The sequence below is a fragment of the Falco peregrinus genome, unplaced genomic scaffold, assembly GCF_023634155.1.
Source record: "Falco peregrinus isolate bFalPer1 unplaced genomic scaffold, bFalPer1.pri scaffold_110, whole genome shotgun sequence".
Lineage (NCBI taxonomy): Eukaryota > Metazoa > Chordata > Aves > Falconiformes > Falconidae > Falco > Falco peregrinus.
This window is the reverse complement of record NW_026599569.1, coordinates 45830-69268: the sequence shown is the minus strand read 5'-3', so window position 1 is coordinate 69268 and position 23439 is coordinate 45830. Positions and strand designations below refer to the sequence as shown.

Below are 23439 nucleotides of genomic sequence, written 5' to 3'. Positions count from 1 at the left end.
TCCTAGAAGCACGGCAATTAAATAATTGGCCATAAACAAGTGATTAATTGCCTGGAGGCATCACAATGAAATAATTAATAGTAAACAAGCGATTAATTCCCTGGAGGAATCAATTAAATAATTACTGGTACATCTGCAATTAATTCCCTAGAGCCACTGCAATTAAATCATTTGCCATAAACAAGTGATTAATTCCCTAGAGTCAATGCAATTAAATAATTAACCATAAACCAGTTATTAATTCCCTAGAGGCATCTCAATTAAATAATTAATCATAAACAAGTGATTAATTCCCTGGAGGCATTGCAATTAAATAATTACTGGTACATCTGCAATTAATTCCCTAGAGCCACTGCAATTAAATCATTTGCCATAAACAAGTGATTAATAACCTAGAGGCACTGCAATTAAATAATTAAGCATAAACAAGTGATTAATTCCATAGAGGCATCTCAATTAAATAATTACCCGCAAACAAGTGATTAATTCCCTAGAGGCATCGCAATTAAATAATTAATGGTACACCTGCGATTAAACTCCCTAGAGGCCTGACAATTAAAGAATTAATCATAAACAAGTGATTAATTCCCTAGAGACATCTCAATTAAATAATTAACCATAAACAAGTGATTAATTCCCTAGAGACATCTCAATTAAATAATTAACCATAAACAAGTGATTAATTCCCTAGAGGCATCTCAATTAAAGAATTAATCATAAACAAGTGATTAATTGCCTAGAGACATTGCAATTAAATAATTAACCACAAACAAGTGATTAATTCCCTAGAGGCATGGCAATTAAATAATTAACCATAAACAAGTGATTAATTGCCTGGAGGCATCACAATGAAATAATTAATAGTAAACAAGCGATTAATTCCCTGGAGGCATCACAATTAAATAATTACTGGTACATCTGCAATTAATTCCCTAGAGCCACTGCAATTAAATAATTTGCCATAAACAAGTGATTAATAACCTAGAGGCACGGCAATTAAATAATTAATTGTGCATCTGCGATTAAATTGCCTAGAGGCCCGACAATTAAAGAATTAATCATAAACAAGTGATTAACTCATTAGAGACATCTCAATTAAATAATTACTGGTGCATCTGCGATTAAATTGCCTAGAGGAGTTGCAATTAAAGAATTAATCATAAACAAGTAATTAATTCCCTAGAGACATTGCAATTAAATAATTAACATAAACAAGTGATTAATTCCCTAGAGGCACTGCAATTAAATAATTAACCACAAACAAGTGATTAATTGCCTGGAGGCATCACAATGAAATAATTAATCATAAACAAGTGATTAATTCCCTAGAGGCATCTCAATTAAATAATTAACCATAAACAAGTGATTAATTGCCTGGAGGCATCTCAATTAAAGAATTAATCATAAACAAGTGATTAATTCCCTAGAGGCATCTCAATTAAATAATTAACCATAAACAAGTGATTAATTCCCTAGAGGCACGGCAATTAAATAATTAATCACAAACAAGTGATTAATTCCCTGGAGGCACTGCCATTAAATAATTAATCACAAACAAGTGATTAATTCCCTGGAGGCACTGCCATTAAATAATTAATCACAAACAAGTGATTAATTCCCTGGAGGCACTGCCATTTAATAATTAAGCATAAACAGGTGATTATTTCCATAGAGGCATCTCAATTAAATAATTACCCGTAAACAAGCGATTAATTCCCTAGAGGCATCGCAATTAAATAATTAATGGTACACCTGCGATTAAACTCCCTAGAGGCCTGACAATTAAAGAATTAATCACAAACAAGTGATTAATTCCCTGGAGGCACGGCAATTAAATAATTAATCACAAACAGGTGATTAATTCCCTGGGGGCACGGCCATTAAATAATTAACCACAATCAGGTGATTAATTCCCTAGAGGCACGGCAATTAAAGAATTAATCACAAACAGGTAATTAATTCCCTAGAGACGCTGCAATTAAATAATTAATCACAAACAGGTGATTCATTCCCTGGGGGCACGGCAATTAAATAATTAGCCGTAAGCGTCGCAATTAAATAATTAAAGACATCCAGACGCATTAATGGCGTTTAATTAAATCAAGCGGTTGGGTGCCAACGGCTGCGGCGGGCGCGTCGCGGAGCTCGCAATTAAGGAAACCGACCCGCCACGGCTTAACGAGCGCCCGGCGGAGCTTGTAATTAAAGAAATCACCCCCCCGATGGTTAATGATGGTTAACGAGGGCCCGGCTTGAGATTTGCAATTAAAACCCGGGGGGAGGGCCCCCCCCCCCCCCATGCAAATCACCGTCCCCCAGCGCCTTTAAGAGCCGCCGAGCCCCCCATGGTGGCACATCCCGACCTCCCCCAGCTTCTCCTCACCATGGGCGTCCCCGTGGCCACCACCCTCCTCCTCCTCCTGGCCGCCCTCCCAGGTAGGGCGCCCTGACCCGCTCCCCGGGCGCGGAGACGGGGGTGGTGGGGGTGGGGGAGGGGCGGGCGCCACGCCGGGAGCGGGAGACTCAACCCTGCCCTTCTTCCTTCCCCAGGGCTGCGGGCGGCCGTGCAGCTGGTGGAGTCCGGGGGGGGTCTCCAGACCCCCGGGGGGTCCCTGCGCCTCGTCTGCAAGGGCTCCGGCTTCGCCTTCGGCAGCTTCGGCATGGGATGGATGCGGCAGGCGCCCGGGAAGGGGCTCGAGTACGTCGCGAGTATCAACAGCGGTGGTGGCACCTACTACGCGCCGTCGGTCAAGGGGCGCTTCACCATCTCCAGGGACAACGGCCAGAGCACGGTCACGCTGCAGATGAGCAGCCTCAGGGACGACGACACGGCCACCTACTACTGCGCCAAAGCTGCTCACGGTGGCACCGCACCCATGAGCAGGCAGGAAAAAACCCCGCGCCGGCTGCGCTGGCTGCGTTGACTGCATTGACCACATTGACTCGGTTGACCGCGTTGACTTGGTTGACTGCGTTGACTCGGTTGACTGCGTTGACTTGGTTGACTTGGTTGACTGCGTTGACTCGGTTGACCGCGTTGACTTGGTTGACCGCGTTGACTTGGTTGACCGCGTTGACTCGGTTGACTGCGTTGACTCGGTTGACCGCATTGAGTTGGTTGACTGCGTTGACTCGGTTGACTGCGTTGACTCGGTTGACTGCGTTGACTCGGTTGACTGCGTTGACTGCGTTGACTCGGTTGACCGCATTGAGTTGGTTGACTGCGTTGACTTGGTTGACCGCGTTGACTACGTTGACTGCATTGACTGCGTTGACTCGGTTGACTGCGTTGACTCGGTTGACTGCATTGACTACGTTGACCGCATTGACTCGGTTGACCGCATTGAGTTGGTTGACTGCGTTGACTTGGTTGACCGCGTTGACTACGTTGACTGCATTGACCGCATTGACTCGGTTGACCGCATTGACTCGGTTGACTGCGTTGACTGCGTTGGCTCGGTTGACCGCATTGACTTGGTTGACGCGTTGACTGCGTTGACTCGGTTGACTGCGTTGTCAGCGTTGACACTGTTGACTGGGTTGACCGCATCGCCTCACTTGACTGCGTCGACTGCGTTGACAGCGTTGACTCAGCTGACTGCACGCAGTTGACTCGGATGACGGCATTGACTGGGTTGACGATGTTGACGGCATTGACCACATGGACTCGGTTGACTGCACTGATAGCGTTGACTGCGATGCCGGGGGGGACTGCGGTCATCACCCATGGGAGCTGGCGGGCGGCGATGCGATGCCTGGCAGCACTCAAGACCTTGGTGCCACGCGTTGCGCGGCGCCCAGAGCCTTCACACGGCACCCAAGAGCCTGGAATCTTGCAAAGCACCTTCACAGGGCATCCAAGTGCCCTGGCACCGATCCTGGAGGTGGTGCACAGCACCCAAGCGCCCTGGCACCGATCCTGGAGGTGGTGCACAGCACCCAAGCAGCCTTACACGTCACCCAAGCACCCTTGCACAGCACCCACACACTCGTGCTGAACCCAAGTGCCCGTGGAGCCCAAACCCCCGGAGAAACTTCCCCAGGGGACGCTGGGCCAGTACTGACCCAAATCTGGTCACACTTGGGCCAGTACTGACCCAGATGTGGTCCCACGTTGACCCTCTTGGTCCAGTTTTGGCTGAACTCTTGCCACTCGCTGGCTGCTTGGGCAGTTTTGACCCAAACCTGGTCACACTTTGCCCCTTTGGTTGACATTTGACCCAAACCTGGGCACTGGTTGGCTCTTGGGTCTTGTGTGGTCTCAGATCTGGGCACGCTTGGACCCTGTTTGGCCAGTTTTGCCTTAAACTTTGGTATGATTTGGCACACTGGTCCAATTTTGGCCCAGATCCAAGCACTGGTTGTCTCTTGGGGCCGATTTTGGCCCAAATCTGGGCCCAGGTTTGCACTTTGGGCCTATTTTGACAATAATTTAAGCCCTTGTAAAAATTTGTGCCTATTTTGACCCAAATCTGGGCCCTGGTTGGCACTTGGGGTCTATTTGACCCAAATCTGGGCCCTGGTTGGCACTTTGGGCCTCTTTTGACCCAAATCTGGGCCGTGGTTGGAACTTTTTGGGCCTATTTTGGTCTAAATTGTGGCACTGGTTGGCACTTGGGGCCTATTTTGACCTAGATATGGGCAGATTTTGGCACTTACGGCCTATTTTGCCCCAAATCTGGGCATGTTTTGTCTCTTGTGGCCTATTTTGACCCAAATCTTGGCCCAGGTTTGCACTTTGGGCCTATTTTGACCCAAATTTGAGCCCTAGTTGGCACTTTGGGCCTATTTTGGCCCAAATCTGGGCCCAGGTTTGCACTTTGGGCCTATTTTGACACTAATTTGAGCCCTAGTTAGAACTTTATGCCAATTTTGACCTAAACCGGGGCCCTGGTTGGCATTTTCAGAGTATTTTGACCCAAATCTGGGCTCCGATCGACATTTAGGGACTATTTTAAACCAAATCTTGGTCCTGGTTGGCACTCTGGGAATAGTTTGACCCAAATCTGGGCCCTGATTGACACTTTGGGCCTATTATGAACCAAATCTGGGCCCTGGTTGGCACTTTGGCTCTATGTTGACCCAAACCGGGGCACATTTTGGCTCTTTGGGCCAATTTTAAACCCAAGTATGGATATGTTTTGTCTCTTTGGGCCTATTTTCACCAAAATCTGGGTCCTGGTTGGAACTTTTTGGGCCTATTTTGGTCTAAATTGTGGCACTGGTTGGCACTTTGGGCCTATTTTGACACTTAGGTGATCCCTGGTTGGCACTTTGGGCCAATTTTGACCTAGATATGAGCAGATTTTGGCTCTTTGGGCCAATTTTGACCCAAATCTGGGCCCTGGTTGGCACTTTGGGGCCAATTTTAAACCCAAGTATGGATATGTTTTGTCTCTTTGGGCCTATTTTGACCAAAATCTGGGTCCTGGTTGGCACTTTGGGGCTATTTTGACCCAAATCTGGGCCGTGGTTGGAACTTTTTGGGCCTGTTTTGGTCTAAATTGTGGCACTGGTTGGCACTTTGGGCCAATTTTGACCTAGATATGAGCAGATTTTGGCTCTTTGGGTCTATTTTGACCCAAATCTGGGTCCTGGTTGTCTCTTTGGGCAAATTTTGACCCAAATCTGAGCACTGGTTGCCTCGTTGGTCATATTTTGACCCAAATTGTGGCACTTGTTGGCTCTTTGAGTCAAATTTTGTCCCAAATCCGGGCACATTTTGGCTTGTTGGGCCAATTTTGACCCAAATCTGGGAACACTTTTGCCTTTTTCAAAACTTTGCCTTCCAGATTGGCAGGTTTTTGCTCTTGGAGCCAATTTTGTCCCAAATCTGGGCACATTTTGACCCTTTTTGTCCAGCTTTGCCCCACACCTGAGGATGCTCTTGCCTTGTCCGGGCGTTACTGGTGCAAACCTGGGGGAGTTTTTCTTTTTGGGGGCGTTTTGTGGCGTGGGAGGGACGAGCTCAGCCGGTGGCCGCTGGGGCAGGGGGGATTTTGTGCTGCTCTGTGTCACCGTGGGTGCTGGTTGGGGTGCTGCTGCTCCCACGGTGGTGCCGGCGGTGCCAAAAAGGTGCCGGGGCTCAGCCCCGCTGCGGCCGGGGGGGTCTTTCCCGCGGGACCATCCCCCGGGGGTGCCTCTTCCCCTTTCTGGCCGCGTCTGACGGAGCCCGGCAACGCTTTTCCTGTCCCAACCACTTCTTCAGCAAACTGGGGGCATTTTTTACCCTTTATTGTCAATTTTCCAGCAAACCTCAGGATATTTTGCTCTGTTTTGCCTCTTTTGTCCCCAATCCGGCCCTTTGTTGATTCTTGTGACCTGTCTGGTCCCAAATCTGGTCCCACTTTGACCCTCTTGGTCCAGTTTTGGCTGAACTCTTGCCACTCGTTGGCTGCTTGGGCAGTTTTGACCCAAACCTGGTCGCGCTTTGCCCCTTTGGTTGACATTTGACCCAAACCTGGGCACTGGTTGGCTCTTGGGTCTTGTGTGGTCTCAGATCTGGGCACGCTTGGACCCTTTTTGGCCAGTTTTGCCTTAAACTTTGGTATGATTTGGCACACTGGTGCAATTTTGACGAAAATCAGGGGACTCGTTGTCTCTTGGGGCCAATTTTTGACAATACTGGACACGGGTTGGCTCTTGGGGCCTCTTTTGCCCCAAATCTGGGCAGACATTGGCACTTTGGGCCAACTTTGACCCAAATCTGGGCATATTTTGGCTCTTTGAGCCTATTTTGACTCAAATTTGGGCCCTGGTTGGCACTTTTGGGGCTATTTTGATCTAAATCCTGGCACCGCTCGGCACTTTGGGCCTATTGTGACACTAATTTGATCCCTGGTAGGCCCTTTGGGCCAATTGTAAACTGAAATCTGGGCATGTTTTGTCTTTTTGGGCCTATTTTGACCCAAATCTGGGTCCTGATTGTCACTTTGGGCCTATTTTGTCCCAAATCTGTGCCCTGGTTGGTACCTTGGGCCTATTTTGACCCAAATCAGGGCACATTTTGGCTCGTTGGGCCTATTTTGACCCCAATCTGGGCCCTGGTTTTGAACTTTGGGCCTATTTTGACCCCAATCTGGGCCCTGGTTTTGAACTTTGGGCCTATTTTGACCCCAGTCTGGGCCCTGGTTGGCACTTTGGGCCTCTTTTGACCAAAGTCTGAGCACTGGTTGCCTCCTAGGTCATATTTTGACCCATATCAGGGCACGTGTTGGCTTGTTGGGCCAATTTTGACCCAAATCTGGGAACACTTTTGCCTTTTTCAAAACTTTGCCTTCCAAATTGGCAAGTTTATGCTCTTGGAGCCAATTTTGTCCCAAATCTGGGCACATTTTGACCCTTTTCGTCCAGTTTTGCCCCATGCCAGATGATGCTCTTGCCTTGTCCGGGCATTACTGGTGCAAACCTGGGGGAGTTTTTCTTTTTGGGGGCGTTTTGTGGCGTGGGAGGGACGAGTTCAGCCGGTGGCCGCTGGGGCAGGGGGGATTTTGTGCTGCCCTGTGTCACCGTGGGTGCTGGTTATTACGTTAAACTTCCTGGAGTCGGCAATGTTCCTGTTAACCACGGTGGTGCCGGCGGTGTCAAAAAGGTGCCGGGGCTCAGCCCCGCTGCGGCCGGGGGGGTCTTTCCCGCGGGACCATCCCCCGGGGGTGCCTCTTCCCCTTTCTGGCCGCGTCTGACGGAGCCCGGCGACGCTTTTCCTGTCCCAACCACTTCTTCTAGCAAATTGGGGGCATATTTTACCCTTTATTGTCAATTTTCCAGCAAACCTCAGGATATTTTGCTCTGTTTTGCCTCTTTTGTCCCCAATCCGGCCCTTTGTTGATTCTTGTGACCTGTCTGGTCCCAAATCTGGTCCCACTTTGACACTCTTGGTCCAGATTTGTCTTAAATCTTTGCACTTGTTGGCTCCTTGGTCCAATTCTGACCCAAACCTGGTCGCACTTTGCCCCTTTGGTTGACATTTGACCCAAACCTGGGCACTGGTTGGCTCTTGGGTCTTGTGTGGTCTCAGATCTGGGCACACTTGGACCCTTTTTGCCCACTTTTGCCTTAAACTTTGGTATGTTTAGGCCCACTGCTGCAGTTTTGACCCAAATCAGGGCACAGGTTTTCTCTTGGGGCCAATTTTTGACAATACTGGACACGGGTTGGCTCCTGGGGCCTCTTTTGCCCCAAATCTGGGCAGATTTTGGCACTTTGGGCCAACTTTGACCCAAATCTGGGCATATTTTGGCTCTTTGAGCCTGTTTTGACTCAAATTTGGGCCCTGGTTGGCACTTTTTGGGCTATTTTGATCCGAATCCTGGCACTGGTTGGCATTTTGGGCCTATTTTGACAGTAATTTGATCCCTGGTTGGCACTTTGGGCCTATTTTTGACCCAAATCTGGGCCCTGGTTGGCACTTTGGGCCAATTTTAAACCCAAGTATGGATATGTTTTGTCTCTTTGGGCCTGTTTTCACCAAAATCTGGGTCCTGGTTGGAACTTTTTGGGCCTATTTTGGTCTAAATTGTGGCACTGGTTGGCACTTTGGGCCTATTTTGACACTTAGGTGATCCCTGGTTGGCACTTTGGGCCAATTTTGACCTAGATATGAGCAGATTTTGGCTCTTTGGGCCAATTTTGACCCAAATCTGGGTCCTGGTTGGCACTTTGGGGCTATTTTGACCCAAATCTGGGCCGTGGTTGGAACTTTTTGGGCCTGTTTTAGTCTAAATTGTGGCACTGGTTGGCACTTTGGGCCAATTTTGACCTAGATATGAGCAGATTTTGGCTCTTTGGGCCTATTTTGACCCAAATCTGGGTCCTGGTTGTCTCTTTGGGCAAATTTTGACCCAAGTCTGAGCACTGGTTGCCTCCTAGGTCATATTTTGACCCAAATCAGGGCACGTGTTGGCTCTTTGGGCCCAATTTTGTCCCAAATCCGGGCACATTTTGGCTTGTTGGGCCAATTTTGACCCAAATCTGGGAACACTTTTGCCTTTTTCAAAACTTTGCCTTCCAAATTGGCAAGTTTATGCTCTTGGAGCCAATTTTGTCCCAAATCTGGGCACATTTTGACCCTTTTCGTCCAGTTTTGCCCCATGCCAGATGATGCTCTTGCCTTGTCCGGGCGTTACTGGTGCAAACCTGGGGGAGTTTTTCTTTTTGGGGGCGTTTTGTGGCGTGGGAGGGACGAGCTCAGCCGGTGGCCGCTGGGGCAGGGGGGATTTTGTGCTGCCCTGTGTCACCGTGGGTGCTGGTGCTGGTTGGGGTGATGCTGCTCCCACGGTGGTGCCGGCGGTGCCAAAAAGGTGCCGGGGCTCAGCCCCGCTGCGGCCGGGGGGGTCTTTCCCGCGGGACCATCCCCCGGGGGTGCCTCTTCCCCTTTCTGGCCGCGTCTGACGGAGCCCGGCGACGCTTTTCCTGTCCCAACCACTTCTTCAGCAAATTGAGGGCATTTTTTACCCTTTAATGTCAATTTTCCAGCAAACCACAATTTGTTTTTCTTTGTTTTGCCTCTTTTGTCCCCAGTCCGGCCCTTTGCTGGCTCCTGTGACCTGTCTGGTCCCAAATCTGGTCCCACTTTGACCCTCTTGGTCCAGATTTGCCTTAAATCTTTGCACTCTTTGGCTCCTTGGTCCAATTCTGACCCAAACCTGGTCGCGCTTTGCCCCTTTGGTTGACATTTGACCCAAACCTGGGCACTGGTTGGCTCTTGGGTCTTGTGTGGTCTCAGATCTGGGCACACTTGGACCTTTTTTGGGCAATTTTGCCTTAAACTTTGGCATGTTTGGCCCACTGGTGCGGTTTTGACCAAAATCAGGGCACTGGTTTTGTCTTGGGGCCAATTTTTGACAATACTGGACGCGGGTTGGCTCCTGGGGCCTGTTTTGACCCAAATCTGGGCAGATTTTGACACTTTGGGCAAACTTTGACCCAAATCTGGGCACATTTTTGCTCTTTGAAGCTATTATGACCCAAATCTGAGCCCTGGTTGGCACTTTTTGGGCTATTTCGATCCGCATCCTGGCACTGGTTGGCATTTTGGGCCTATTTTGACACTAATGTGGTGCCTGGTCGGCACTTTGGGCCTATTTTTGGCCCAAATCTGGGTATATTTTGGCACTTTGGGCCAATTTTCAACCCAAATCTGGGCATGTTTTGTCTCTTGGGGCAAATTTTGACCCAAATCTGGGTCCTGGTTGGCACTTTGGGCCTGTTTTGTCCCAAATCTGGGCCGTGGTTGGCACTTTGGGAATATTTTGGCCCAAATCTGGGCCCTGGTTGGCACTTTGGGAATATTTTGACGCAAGTATGGGCACTGATTGCAATTTTGGGCCTATTTTGACCCAGACCCAGGCACATTTTGGCTTGTTGGGCCAATTTTGACCCAAATTTGGGAGCACCTTTGCCTTTTTGAGCCAATTTTGACCCAAATCTGGGCACATTTTGACCCTGTCTGTCAAGTTTTGCCCCACACCTGAGGATGCTCTTGCCTTGTCCGGGCATTACTGGTGCAAACCTGGGGGAGTTTTTCTTTTTGGGGGCGTTTTGTGGCGTGGGAGGGACGAGCTCAGCCGGCGGCCGCTGGGGCAGGGGGGATTTTGTGCTGCCCTGTGTCACCGTGGGTGCTGGTGCTGGTAGTGCTGCTGGTCCCACGGTGGTGCCGGCGGTGCCAAAAAGGTGCCGGGGCTCAGCCCCGCTGCGGCCGGGGGGGTCTTTCCCGCGGGACCATCCCCCGGGGGTGCCTCTTCCCCTTTCTGGCCGCGTCTGACGGAGCCCGGCGACGCTTTTCCTGTCCCAACCACTTCTTCAGCAAACTGGGGGCATATTTTACCCTTTATTGTCAATTTTCCAGCAAACCTCAGGATATTTTGCCCTGTTTTGACTCTTTTGTCCCCAATCCGGCCCTTTGTTGATTCTTGTGACCTGTCTGGTCCCAAATCTGGTCCCACTTTGACCCTCTTGGTCCAGTTTTGGCTGAACTCTTGCCACTCATTGGCTGCTTGGGCAGTTTTGACCCAAACCTGGTCGCGCTTTGCCCCTTTGGTTGACATTTGACCCAAACCTGGGCACTGGTTGGCTCTTGGGTCTTGTGTGGTCTCAGATCTGGGCACACTTGGACCCTGTTTGGCCAATTTTGCCTTAAACCTTGGTATGATTTGGCACACTGGTCCAATTTTGACCCAAATCAGGGGACAGGTTTTCTCTTGGGGCCAATTTTTGACAATACTGGACATGGATTGGCTCTTGGGGCCTCTTTTGCCCCAAATCTGGGCAGATTTTGGCACTTTGGGCCAACTTTGACCCAAATCTGGGCATATTTTGGCTCTTTGAGCCTATTTTGACTCAAATTTGGGCCCTGGTTGGCACTTTTGGGGCTATTTTGATCTAAATCGTGGCACCGCTCGGCACTTTGGGCCTATTGTGACACTAATTTGATCCCTGGTAGGCCCTTTGGGCCAATTGTAAACTGAAATCTGGGCATGTTTTGTCTTTTTGGGCCTATATTGACCCAAATCTGGGTCCTGGTTGTCACTTTGGGCCTATTTTGACCCAAATCTGGGCCCTGGTTGGTACCTTGGGCCTATTTTGACCCAAATCAGGGCACACTTTGGCTCGTTGGGCCTATTTTGACCTGAATCTGGGCCCTGGTTTTGAACTTTGGGCCTATTTTGACCCCAATCTGGGCCCTGGTTTTGAACTTTGGGCCTATTTTGACCTGAATCTGGGCCCTGGTTTTGAACTTTGGGCCTATTTTGACCCCAATCTGGGCCCTGGTTTTGAACTTTGGGCCTATTTTGACCCCAGTCTGGGCCCTGGTTGGCACTTTGGGCCTATTTTGACCAAAGTCTGAGCACTGGTTGCCTCCTAGGTCATATTTTGACCCATATCAGGGCACGTGTTGGCTTGTTGGGCCAATTTTGACCCAAATCTGGGAACACTTTTGCCTTTTTCAAAACTTTGCCTTCCAAATTGGCAAGTTTTTGCTCTTGGAGCCAATTTTGTCCCAAATCTGGGCACATTTTGACCCTTTTCGTCCAGGTTTGCCCCACGCCAGATGATGCTCTTGCCTTGTCCGGGCGTTACTGGTGCAAACCTGGGGGAGTTTTTCTTTTTGGGGGCGTTTTGTGGCGTGGGAGGGACGAGCTCAGCCGGCGGCCGCTGGGGCAGGGGGGATTTTGTGCTGCCCTGTGTCACCGTGGGTGCTGGTGCTTGGGGTGCTGCTCCCACGGTGGTGCCGGCGGTGCCAAAAAGGTGCCGGGGCTCAGCCCCGCTGCGGCCGGGGGGGTCTTTCCCGCGGGACCATCCCCCGGGGGTGCCTCTTCCCCTTTCTGGCCGCGTCTGACGGAGCCCGGCGACGCTTTTCCTGTCCCAACCACTTCTTCAGCAAATTGGGGGCATATTTTACCCTTTATTGTCAATTTTCCAGCAAACCTCAGGATATTTTGCTCTGTTTTGCCTCTTTTGTCCCCAATCCGGCCCTTTGTTGATTCTTGTGACCTGTCTGGTCCCAAATCTGGTCCCACTTTGACCCTCTTGGTCCAGTTTTGTCTTAAATCTTTGCACTCGTTGGCTCCTTGGTCCAATTCTGACCCAAACCTGGTCGCACTTTGCCCCTTTGGTTGACATTTGACCCAAACCTGGGCACTGGTTGGCTCTTGGGTCTTGTGTGGTCTCAGATCTGGGCAAAATTGGACCGTATTTGGCCAATTTTGCCTTAAACTTTGGCATGTTTGGGCCCACTGCTGCAGTTTTGACCCAAATCAGGGGACTCGTAACTTGGGGCCAGTTTTTGACACAACTGGACATGGGTTGCCTCTTGGGCCTCTTTTGACCCAAATCTGGGCAGACATTGGCACTTTGGGCCAACTTTGACCCAAATCTGGGCATATTTTGGCTCTTTGAGCCTATTTTGACTCAAATTTGGGCCCTGGTTGGCACTTTTTGGGCTATTTTGATCCGAATCCTGGCACTGGTTGGCATTTTGGGCCTATTTTGACAGTAATTTGATCCCTGGTTGGCACTTTGGGCCTATTTTTGACCCAAATCTGGGCCCTGGTTGGCACTTTGGGCCAATTTTAAACCCAAGTATGGATATGTTTTGTCTCTTTGGGCCTATTTTCACCAAAATCTGGGTCCTGGTTGGAACTTTTGGGGCCTATTTTGGTCTAAATTGTGGCACTGGTTGGCACTTTGGGCCTATTTTGACACTTAGGTGATCCCTGGTTGGCACTTTGGGCCAATTTTGACCTAGATATGACCAGATTTTGGCTCTTTGGGCCAATTTTGACCCAAATCTGGGCCCTGGTTGGCACTTTGGGCCAATTTTAAACCTAAGTATGGATATGTTTTGTCTCTTTGGGCCTATTTTGACCAAAATCTGGGTCCTGGTTGGCACTTTGGGGCTATTTTGACTCAAATCTGGGTCCTGGTTGGAACTTTTTGGGCCTGTTTTGGTCTAAATTGTGGCACTGGTTGGCACTTTGGGCCAATTTTGACCTAGATTTGAGCAGATTTTGGCTCTTTGGGTCTATTTTGACCCAAATCTGGGTCCTGGTTGTCTCTTTGGGCAAATTTTGACCCAAGTCTGAGCACTGGTTGCCTCGTTGGTCATATTTTGACCCAAATTGTGGCACTTGTTGGCTCTTTGAGTCAAATTTTGTCCCAAATCCGGGCACATTTTGGCTTGTTGGGCCAATTTTGACCCAAATCTGGGAACACTTTTGCCTTTTTCAAAACTTTGCCTTCCAGATTGGCAGGTTTTTGCTCTTGGAGCCAATTTTGTCCCAAATCTGGGCACATTTTGACCCTGTCTGTCCAGTTTTGCCCCACACCTGAGGATGCTCTTGCCTTGTCCGGGCATTACTGGTGCAAACCGGGGGGAGTTTTTCTTTTTGGGGGCGTTTTGTGGCGTGGGAGGGACGAGCTCAGCCAGCGGCCGCTGGGGCAGGGGGGATTTTGTGCTGCCCTGTGTCACCGTGGGTGCTGGTGCTGGTTGGGATGCTGCTCCCACGGTGGTGCCGGCGGTGCCAAAAAGGTGCCGGGGCTCAGCCCCGCTGCGGCCGGGGGGGTCTTTCCCGCGGGACCATCCCCCGGGGGTGCCTCTTCCCCTTTCTGGCCGCGTCTGACGGAGCCCGGCGACACTTTTCCTGTCCCAACCACTTCTTCAGCAAATTGAGGGCATTTTTTACCCTTTAATGTCAATTTTCCAGCAAACCACAATTTGTTTTTCTTTGTTTTGCCTCTTTTGTCCCCAGTCCGGCCCTTTGTTGATTCTTGTGACCTGTCTGGTCCCAAATCTGGTCCCACTTCGACCCTCTTGGTCCAGATTTGCCTTAAACCTTTGCACTCGTTGGCTCCTTGGTCCAATTCTGACCCAAACCTGGTCACGCTTTGCCCCTTTGGTTGACATTTGACCCAAACCTGGGCACTGGTTGGCTCTTGGGTCTTGTGTGGTCTCAGATCTGGGCAAAATTGGACCGTATTTGGCCAATTTTGCCTTAAACTTCGGCATGTTTGGGCCCACTGCTGCAGTTTTGACCCAAATCAGGGGACTCGTAACTTGGGGCCAGTTTTTGACACAACTGGACATGGGTTGCCTCTTGGGCCTCCTTTGCCCCAAATCTGGGCAGACATTGGCACTTTGGGCCAACTTTGACCCAAATCTGGGCATATTTTGGCTCTTTGAGCCTATTTTGACTCAAATTTGGGCCCTGGTTGGCACTTTTGGGGCTATTTTGATCTAAATCCTGGCACCGCTCGGCACTTTGGGCCTATTGTGACACTAATTTGATCCCTGGTAGGCCCTTTGGGCCAATTGTAAACTGAAATCTGGGCATGTTTTGTCTTTTTGGGCCTATTTTGACCCAAATCTGGGTCCTGGTTGTCACTTTGGGCCTATTTTGACCCAAATCTGGGCCCTGGATGGAACATTGGGCCTATTTTGACCCAAATCTGGGTCCTGGTTGTCACTTTGGGCCTATTTTGTCCCAAATCTGTGCCCTGGTTGGTACCTTGGGCCTATTTTGACCCAAATCAGGGCACATTTTGGCTCGTTGGGCCTATTTTGACCTGAATCTGGGCCCTGGTTTTGAACTTTGGGCCTATTTTGACCCCAATCTGGGCCCTGGTTTTGAACTTTGGGCCTATTTTGACCCCAGTCTGGGCCCTGGTTGGCACTTTGGGCCTCTTTTGACCAAAGTCTGAGCACTGGTTGCCTCCTAGGTCATATTTTGACCCATATCAGGGCACGTGTTGGCTTGTTGGGCCAATTTTGACCCAAATCTGGGAACACTTTTGCCTTTTTCAAAACTTTGCCTTCCAAATTGGCAAGTTTTTGCTCTTGGAGCCAATTTTGTCCCAAATCTGGGCACATTTTGACCCTTTTCGTCCAGTTTTGCCCCATGCCAGATGATGCTCTTGCCTTGTCCGGGCGTTACTGGTGCAAACCTGGGGGAGTTTTTCTTTTTGGGGGCGTTTTGTGGCGTGGGAGGGACGAGCTCAGCCGGTGGCCGCTGGGGCAGGGGGGATTTTGTGCTGCCCTGTGTCACCGTGGGTGCTGGTTATTACGTTAAACTTCCTGGAGTCGGCAATGTTCCTGTTAACCACGGTGGTGCCGGCGGTGTCAAAAAGGTGCCGGGGCTCAGCCCCGCTGCGGCCGGGGGGGTCTTTCCCGCGGGACCATCCCCCGGGGGTGCCTCTTCCCCTTTCTGGCCGCGTCTGACAGAGCCAAGCGACGCTTTTCCTGTCCCAACCACTTCTTCAGCAAATTGGGGGCATTTTTTACCCCAGTCCGGCACTTTCCTAATACTTGTGACCTGTCTGCTCCCAAATCTGGTCCCACGTTGACCCTCTTGGTCCAGTTTTGGCTGAACTCTTGCCACTCGTTGGCTGCTTGGGCAGTTTTGACCCAAACCTGGTCGCACTTTGCCCCTTTGGTTGACATTTGACCCAAACCTGGGCACTGGTTGGCTCTTGGGTCTTGTGTGGTCTCAGATCTGGGCACACTTGGACCCTTTTTGCCCACTTTTGCCTTAAACTTTGGTATGATTTGGCACACTGGTCAAATTTTGACGAAAATCTGGGCATATTTTGGCTCTTTGAGCCTATTTTGACTGGAATCTGGGCCCTGGTTGGCACATTTTGGACTATTTTGATCTAAATCGTGGCACTGCTTGGCACTTTGGGCCTATTTTGACACTAATTTGATCCCTGGTTGGCGCTTTGGGCCTATTTTTGGCCCAAATCTGGGCACATTTTGGCACTTTGGGCCAATTTTAAACCCAAATACGGATATGTTTTGTCTCTTTGGGTCTCTTTTGACCCAAATCTGGGTCCTGGTTTGCACTTTGGGCCTAATTTGCCACTAGTTTGAGCCCTAGTTAGATCTTTATTGCTAATATTGGCCCAAATCTGGGCCCTGGTTTGCAATTTCAGGCTATTTTGACCCAAAGCTGGGCCCTGATTGGAACGTTGGGCCAATTTTGACCCAAATCTGGTCCCTGGTTGGCACTTTGGGCCTATTTTGTCCAAACCTGGTCCCTGGTTGGAACTTTGGGCCAAATTTTGTCCCAAATCTGGGCACATTTTGGCTTGTTGGGCCAATTTTGACCCAAATTTGGGAACCCCTTTGACTTTTTGAGCCAATTTTGACCCAAATCTGGGCACATTTTGACCCTGTCTGTCAAGTTTTGTCCCACACCTGAGGATGCTCTTGCCTTGTCCGGGCTTTACTGGTGCAAACCTGGGGGAGTTTTTCTTTTTGGGGGCGTTTTGTGGCGTGGGAGGGACGAGCTCAGCCGGCGGCCGCTGGGGCAGGGGGGATTTTGTGCTGCCCTGTGTCACCGTGGGTGCTGGTGCTGGTTGGGGTGCTGCTGCTCCCACGGTGGTGCCGGCGGTGCCAAAAAGGTGCCGGGGCTCAGCCCCGCTGCGGCCGGGGGGGTCTTTCCCGCGGGACCATCCCCCGGGGGTGCCTCTTCCCCTTTCTGGCCGCGTCTGACGGAGCCCGGCGACGCTTTTCCTGTCCCAACCACTTCTTCAGCAAATTGGGGGCATTTTTTACCCTTTATTGTCAATTTTCCAGCAAACCTCAATTTGTTTTTCTTTGTTTTGCCTCTTTTGTCCTCAATCCGGCCCTTTGTTGATTCTTGTGACCTGTCTGGTCCCAAATCTGGTCCCACTTTGACCCTCTTGGTCCAGTTTTGGCTGAACTCTTGCCACTCGTTGGCTGCTTGGGCAGTTTTGACCCAAACCTGGTCGCACTTTGCCCCTTTGGTTGACATTTGACCCAAACCTGGGCACTGGTTGGCTCTTGGGTCTTGTGTGGTCTCAGATCTGGGCACGCTTGGACCCTTTTTGGCCAGTTTTGCCTTAAACTTTGGTATGATTTGGCACACTGGTCCAATTTTGACCAAAATCAGGGGACTCGTTGTCTCTTGGGGCCAATTTTTGACAATACTGGACACGGGTTGGCTCCTGGGGCCTCTTTTGCCCCAAATCTGGGCAGATTTTGGCACTTTGGGCCAACTTTGACCCAAATCTGGGCATATTTTGGCTCTTTGAGCCTATTTTGACTCAAATTTGGGCCCTGGTTGGCACTTTTGGGGCTATTTTGATCTAAATCGTGGCACGGCTCGGCACTTTGGGCCTATTGTGACACTAATTTGATCCCTGGTAGGCCCTTTGGGCCAATTGTAAACTGAAATCTGGGCATGTTTTGTCTTTTTGGGCCTATATTGACCCAAATCTGGGTCCTGGTTGTCACTTTGGGCCTATTTTGACCCAAATCTGGGCCCTGGATGGAACATTGGGCCTATTTTGACCCAAATCTGGGTCCTGGTTGTCACTTTGGGCCTATTTTGTCCCAAATCTGTGCCCTGGTTGGTACCTTGGGCCTATTTTGACCCAAATCAGGGCACATTTTGGCTCGTTGGGCCTATTTTGACCTGAATCTGGGCCCTGGTTTTGAACTTTGGGCCTATTTTGACCCCAATCTGGGCCCTGGTTTTGAACTTTGGGCCTATTTTGACCCCAGTCTGGGCCCTGGTTGGCACTTTGGGCCTCTTTTGACCAAAGTCTGAGCACTGGTTGCCTCCTAGGTCATATTTTGACCCATATCAGGGCACGTGTTGGCTTGTTGGGCCAATTTTGACCCAAATCTGGGAACACTTTTGCCTTTTTCAAAACTTTGCCTTCCAAATTGGCAAGTTTTTGCTCTTGGAGCCAATTTTGTCCCAAATCTGGGCACATTTTGACCCTTTTCGTCCAGTTTTGCCCCATGCCAGATGATGCTCTTGCCTTGTCCGGGCGTTACTGGTGCAAACCTGGGGGAGTTTTTCTTTTTGGGGGCGTTTTGTGGCGTGGGAGGGACGAGCTCAGCCGGTGGCCGCTGGGGCAGGGGGGATTTTGTGCTGCCCTGTGTCACCGTGGGTGCTGGTGCTGGTTGGGGTGATGCTGCTCCCACGGTGGTGCCGGCGGTGCCAAAAAGGTGCCGGGGCTCAGCCCCGCTGCGGCCGGGGGGGTCTTTCCCGCGGGACCATCCCCCGGGGGTGCCTCTTCCCCTTTCTGGCCGCGTCTGACGGAGCCCGGCGACGCTTTTCCTGTCCCAACCACTTCTTCAGCAAATTGAGGGCATTTTTTACCCTTTATTGTCAATTTTCCAGCAAACCTCAGGATATTTTGCCCTGTTTTGCCTCTTTTGTCCTCAATCCGGCCCTTCGCTAGCTCTGGGGTCCCATCTGGTCCCAAATCTTGTCCCACTTCGACCCTCTTGGTCCAGATTTGCCTTAAATCTTTGTACTCGTTGGCTGCTTGGGCAGTTTTGACCCAAACCTGGTCGCACTTTGCCCCTTTGGTTGACATTTGACCCAAACCTGGGCACTGGTTGTCTCTTGGGTCTTGTGTGGTCTCAGATCTGGGCACACTTGGACCCTTTTTGACCCATTTTGCCTTAAACTTTGGTATGATTTGGCACACTGGTCCAATTTTGACGAAAATCAGGGGACTCATTGTCTCTTGGGGCCAATTTTTGACAATACTGGACACAGGTTGGCTCTTGGGCGTCTTTTGACCCAAACCAGGGCAGATTTTGGCACTTTGGGCCAACTTTGACCCAAATCTGGGCATATTTTGGCTCTTGGGCCTATTTTGACTGGAATCTGGGCCCTGGTTGGCACTTTTTGCGCTATTTTGATCTAAATTGTGGCACCGCTCGGCACTTTGGGCCTATTTTGACACTAATTTGATCCCTGGTTGGCACTTCGGGCCTATTTTGGCCCAAATCTGGGCACATTTTGGCACTTTGGGCCAATTTAAAGCCCAAATATGGATATGTTTTGTCTCTTTGGGCCTATTTTGACTCAAATCTGGGCCCTGGTTGGCAGTTTGGGCCTATTTTGACCCAAATCTGGGCCCTGGTTTGCAATTTCAGGCTATTTTGACCCAAAGCTGGGCCCTGATTGGAACTTTGGGCCAATTTTGACCCAAATCTGGGCCCTGGTTTGCAATTTCAGGCTATTTTGACCCAAAGCTGGGCCCTGATTGGAACTTTGGGCCAATTTTGACCCAAATCTGGGCCCTGGTTTGCAATTTCAGGCTATTTTGACCCAAAGCTGGGCCCTGATTGGAACTTTGGGCCAATTTTGACCCAAATCTGGTCCCTGGTTGGCACTTTGGGCCTATTTTGTCCCAACCTGGTCCCCGGTTGGAACTTTAGGCCTATTTTGACCCAAACTGTGGCACTTGTTGGCTCTTTGGGCCAAATTTTGTCCCAAATCCGGGCACATTTTGGCTTGTTGGGCCAATTTTGACCCAAATTTGGGAACCCCTTTGCCTTTTTGATCCAATTTTGACCCAAATCTGGGCACATTCTGACCCTTTTTGTCCAGCTTTGCCCCACACCTGAGGATGCTCTTGCCTTGTCCGGGCGTTACTGGTGCAAACCGGGGGGAGTTTTTCTTTTTGGGGGCGTTTGGGCCAAAAAGGTGCCGGGGCTCAGCCCCGCTGCGGCCGGGGGGGTCTTTCCCGCGGGACCATCCCCCGGGGGTGCCTCTTCCCCTTTCTGGCCGCGTCTGACGGAGCCCGGCGACGCTTTTCCTTTTATAGTCATTATTTTTAGCAAATTGAGTCATTTTTTGCTCTATTTTCTCTTTTTTTCTCCCAGTCAGAGCCTGCTTTGTTTTTTTTTATTGACTTTTGATCCAAACCTGGGCACGATTTTGCCCTATTCGGCAGGTTTTCACTTAAATCTGGGTCCGTTTTCTCTCTTTGCTTGACTTTTGAGTCAAACCTGGGCATGATTTGCCTTTTTTAGGTAACTTTTGACCCAGATCGCTGTGGCTCTTTGGTTTGTTTTTGACCCAAATCCGGCCATGATTTGGCCATTTTGGCGGGTTTTGACCCAAATCGGAGCCAAATTTTATCCTTTGGTTGACTATTGACCCAAATCTGGGCATGATTTGGCCATTTTTGGCCATTTTTGACCCAAATCTGGGCGTGATTTGTCCATTTTGGGCTGGTTTTGACCCAAATCCGGGCATGATTTGGCCATTTTCAGCCATTTTTACCCAAATCTGGGCATGATTTGGTTCTTTGGTGGATTTTTGACCCAAATCTGGGCAATATTTGGACCCTTTTGGCCGTTTTTGACCCAAACCAGGCCATGATTTGGCCATTTTCAGCTGGATTTGACCCAAATCTGGGCATAATTTGGCTCTTTGGCTGATATTTGACCCAAATCCAGGCATGATTTGGCCATTTTTGGCCATTTTTGACCCAAATCTGGGCATGATTTGGCCCTTTTTCGCTCTTTTTGGGCATTTCCCCCCGAAAATATTGGACTTTTTTTTGCTTCTTTTGACCATTTCCCCAAAAACATTTTACTTTTTTGCCTCTTTTGGCCATTTCCCCCCAAATGTTGGACTTTTTTGCCTCTTTTGGCTATTTATTCTCCAAATATTGGGGGGAGGGGTTGCCTCTTTCAGTCGTTTTCCCCAAAATAGTGGACTTTTTTGCCTCTTTCGGCCATTTCCCCCAAAATATTAGACTTTTTTGCCTCTTTTGGCAGTTTCCCCAGAAACGCTGGGATTTTTTTTTGCCTCTTTTCGCTATTTATTCTCCAAATATTGGACTTTTTTACCTCTTTTGGCCATTCTCCCCAAACTTTTGGGATTTATTTTTGCCTCTTTTGGCTCTTTATTCCCCAAATATTGGGTTTTTTTTTTTGCCTTTTTGGACCATTTTTGCCCCAAACACGGGCACTGAGATCCCGAATTCGGGTTTTACTCACCTTTACACCCACTTTTCCCCCCAATATGTTGATGCTTTTTCCCTTTGGTGGCTTTTTTCCCATTTCTTTCATTTTTTTCCGCATTTTTTTCCTCTGATCTCTGTTCCACCCGTCCCGACGACGCGCCCGACGAGAAGAAGAAAAAAAAAAACAACCAATTTCAAGCCTGAAGGACGAGCTCAAGAAGGACAAAACCCCTCATTTTTAGGCGTTTTTTCGGAGCGCCTTGGATAAAAATGCCCAAAGATGGTAAAAAACTTTTTTTTTTTTTTTTTTTTTTGGTGTTTAGCCCCAAAAGTTGCCAGGGGAGGAGTTTTTGCACGCCGGGACATGGGCGTCGCACCGCTGTGTAATGCTGGTGGTATCGACGCGTGGGGCAGCGGCGTCGTCGTCACCGTCTCCTCCGGTGAGTCCCCGTCGTCGACGTCCTGTCACGACGGATTTTGGTCTTTTTCTCCCCAAATTTTGGCCGGGGCAGAGGGGTGGGGGGAGGTCGAGGGTGGGAGACCCCCACCCCCCCCACCCCCCCTTGGGGGGGTCGAAATCGGGGTGAAATGCCGGTCGTTGGGTCAAAATGTCGATTTTAGGGTGGAAATGTCCATCTGGGGGTGATTTGCGGTCAAAAATTCCAGTTTTGGTGGTTTTTGCGGGGGGGAATTGGCCGGTGGCAGTTTGATGGTCAAAGATGTGTCAAAATGTCGATTTTAGGGTTTTTGGGGGGTAAAAATTCACCCCGAGGTGATTTGATGGCAGATTTGGGCAAAAAAGGTGGATTTTAGGGTCTTTTCTTTGGAGAAAATTTAACTTTGAGGCGATTTGATGGACAAAAAATTTGATTTTGGAGGTTTTTTTGGTGGAGGATTTGGCCGGTGGCGATTTGATTGTCAAAAATCGGTGAAAAAATTTGATTTTCAGGGGGAAAAAATTCACCCCGAGGCGAATTGTTGGCAGAATCGGGCAAAAATGTCAATTTTAGGGTCTTTTTTTTTTTTTTTTTAGGGGAAAAAAATGATTTCTAGATGATTTTAACGGCAGATTTGGGCAAAAAATTATAAAAAAGGTCTTAGGCTGTTTTTTTGGCAAAAAAAAAATAAATTTGGAGGGGATCTGACAGTATTGTATATATATAAAATATATATAAATTAACATATTTATATATTATAGATAAATAAATATATTTATATACAATATATACTATAAATAATAATAGGTCAAAAAGTCAATTTTTAGGACCTTTTTAGGTGGGAAACTCATCGGTGGGCGATTTTCTGGCAGAATTGGGCAAAAAAGACGATTTTAAGGGGTTTTTTTTCGGCAGAAAACCCAACATTTAGGTTATTTGGTGGCAGCAGTGGGCAAAGAAAGGTGATTTTTGGGGTCTTTTTTTCTGAAAGAATTAACCCGGTGGAAATTTGATGGCAAAAATGGTGCAAAAAGACCAAATTTTTAGTTTTTAGGTTTTAGGGCAGGTGCATTAGTTTTTGGCTTGTTTTTTTTTTTTAAATATGGAATTTGGGGTCAAAGAGGCGGGTTTGGGGGCTCAGCCCGAGGATAATCTCTTTTTTTTTTTTTTTTTTTCGAAAATCTTTCAAAAATCTGAATTTTTATATATATATTTTATCTAAATATATATATACACACATATTTAACATATATAAATAATGATGTATTTTTAATATATGAAATATTTATTTTTATATAAATTTTGAGGTCCAACCTGAAATGATGGGTTAAGACTTGGGCTGAAAAATGCAATTTTTATGAAACCCCTCATTTTTTCGAGCCCTTTTGTGGGATTTTGGGTGAAAACATCATTTTTTTTTTAATGCCCTTTTCCAGGCAGTTTTAGATTTTTTTAATTATTTTTTTTTTTTTTTTTTTTTAGGGAGCCGCATTTTGACGTAGAAAAAGGTTAATTTGGCTTTTCGGGGGCTCTTTTGACTTTTTAGGACGCTGAAAAAATTGTATTAGAATCCGTAATTAGGGGACTTCTTTCTAATTAATTCGTTAAGAGGGAATTTATTAATTACGGCAGAAATAATGATGATCCCCCCCCCCCCCCCCCAGTTTGGCTCAGGGTGGGTCATTTTGGGTCGAAAAAGTGATTTTTTTTGAGGAGTGGGGGGAAAAATCAGTGGCTTCGGGGAGGCGGCTCAGCATCT

The 23439-nt window shown here is 48.8% G+C and overlaps 1 gene segment (V, D, J or C); it reads left to right on the top strand.

The window, feature by feature from the left end:
* Nucleotides 1-2347: 2347 nt before the first annotated feature.
* Nucleotides 2348-23234, top strand: LOC129783265 (Ig heavy chain V region 914-like). The segment is given in 5 exon segments: nucleotides 2348-2436; nucleotides 2551-2853; nucleotides 10617-10625; nucleotides 21621-21683; nucleotides 23227-23234. Coding segments are annotated over 5 exon segments (435 nt in total).
* Nucleotides 23235-23439: the final 205 nt, after the last annotated feature.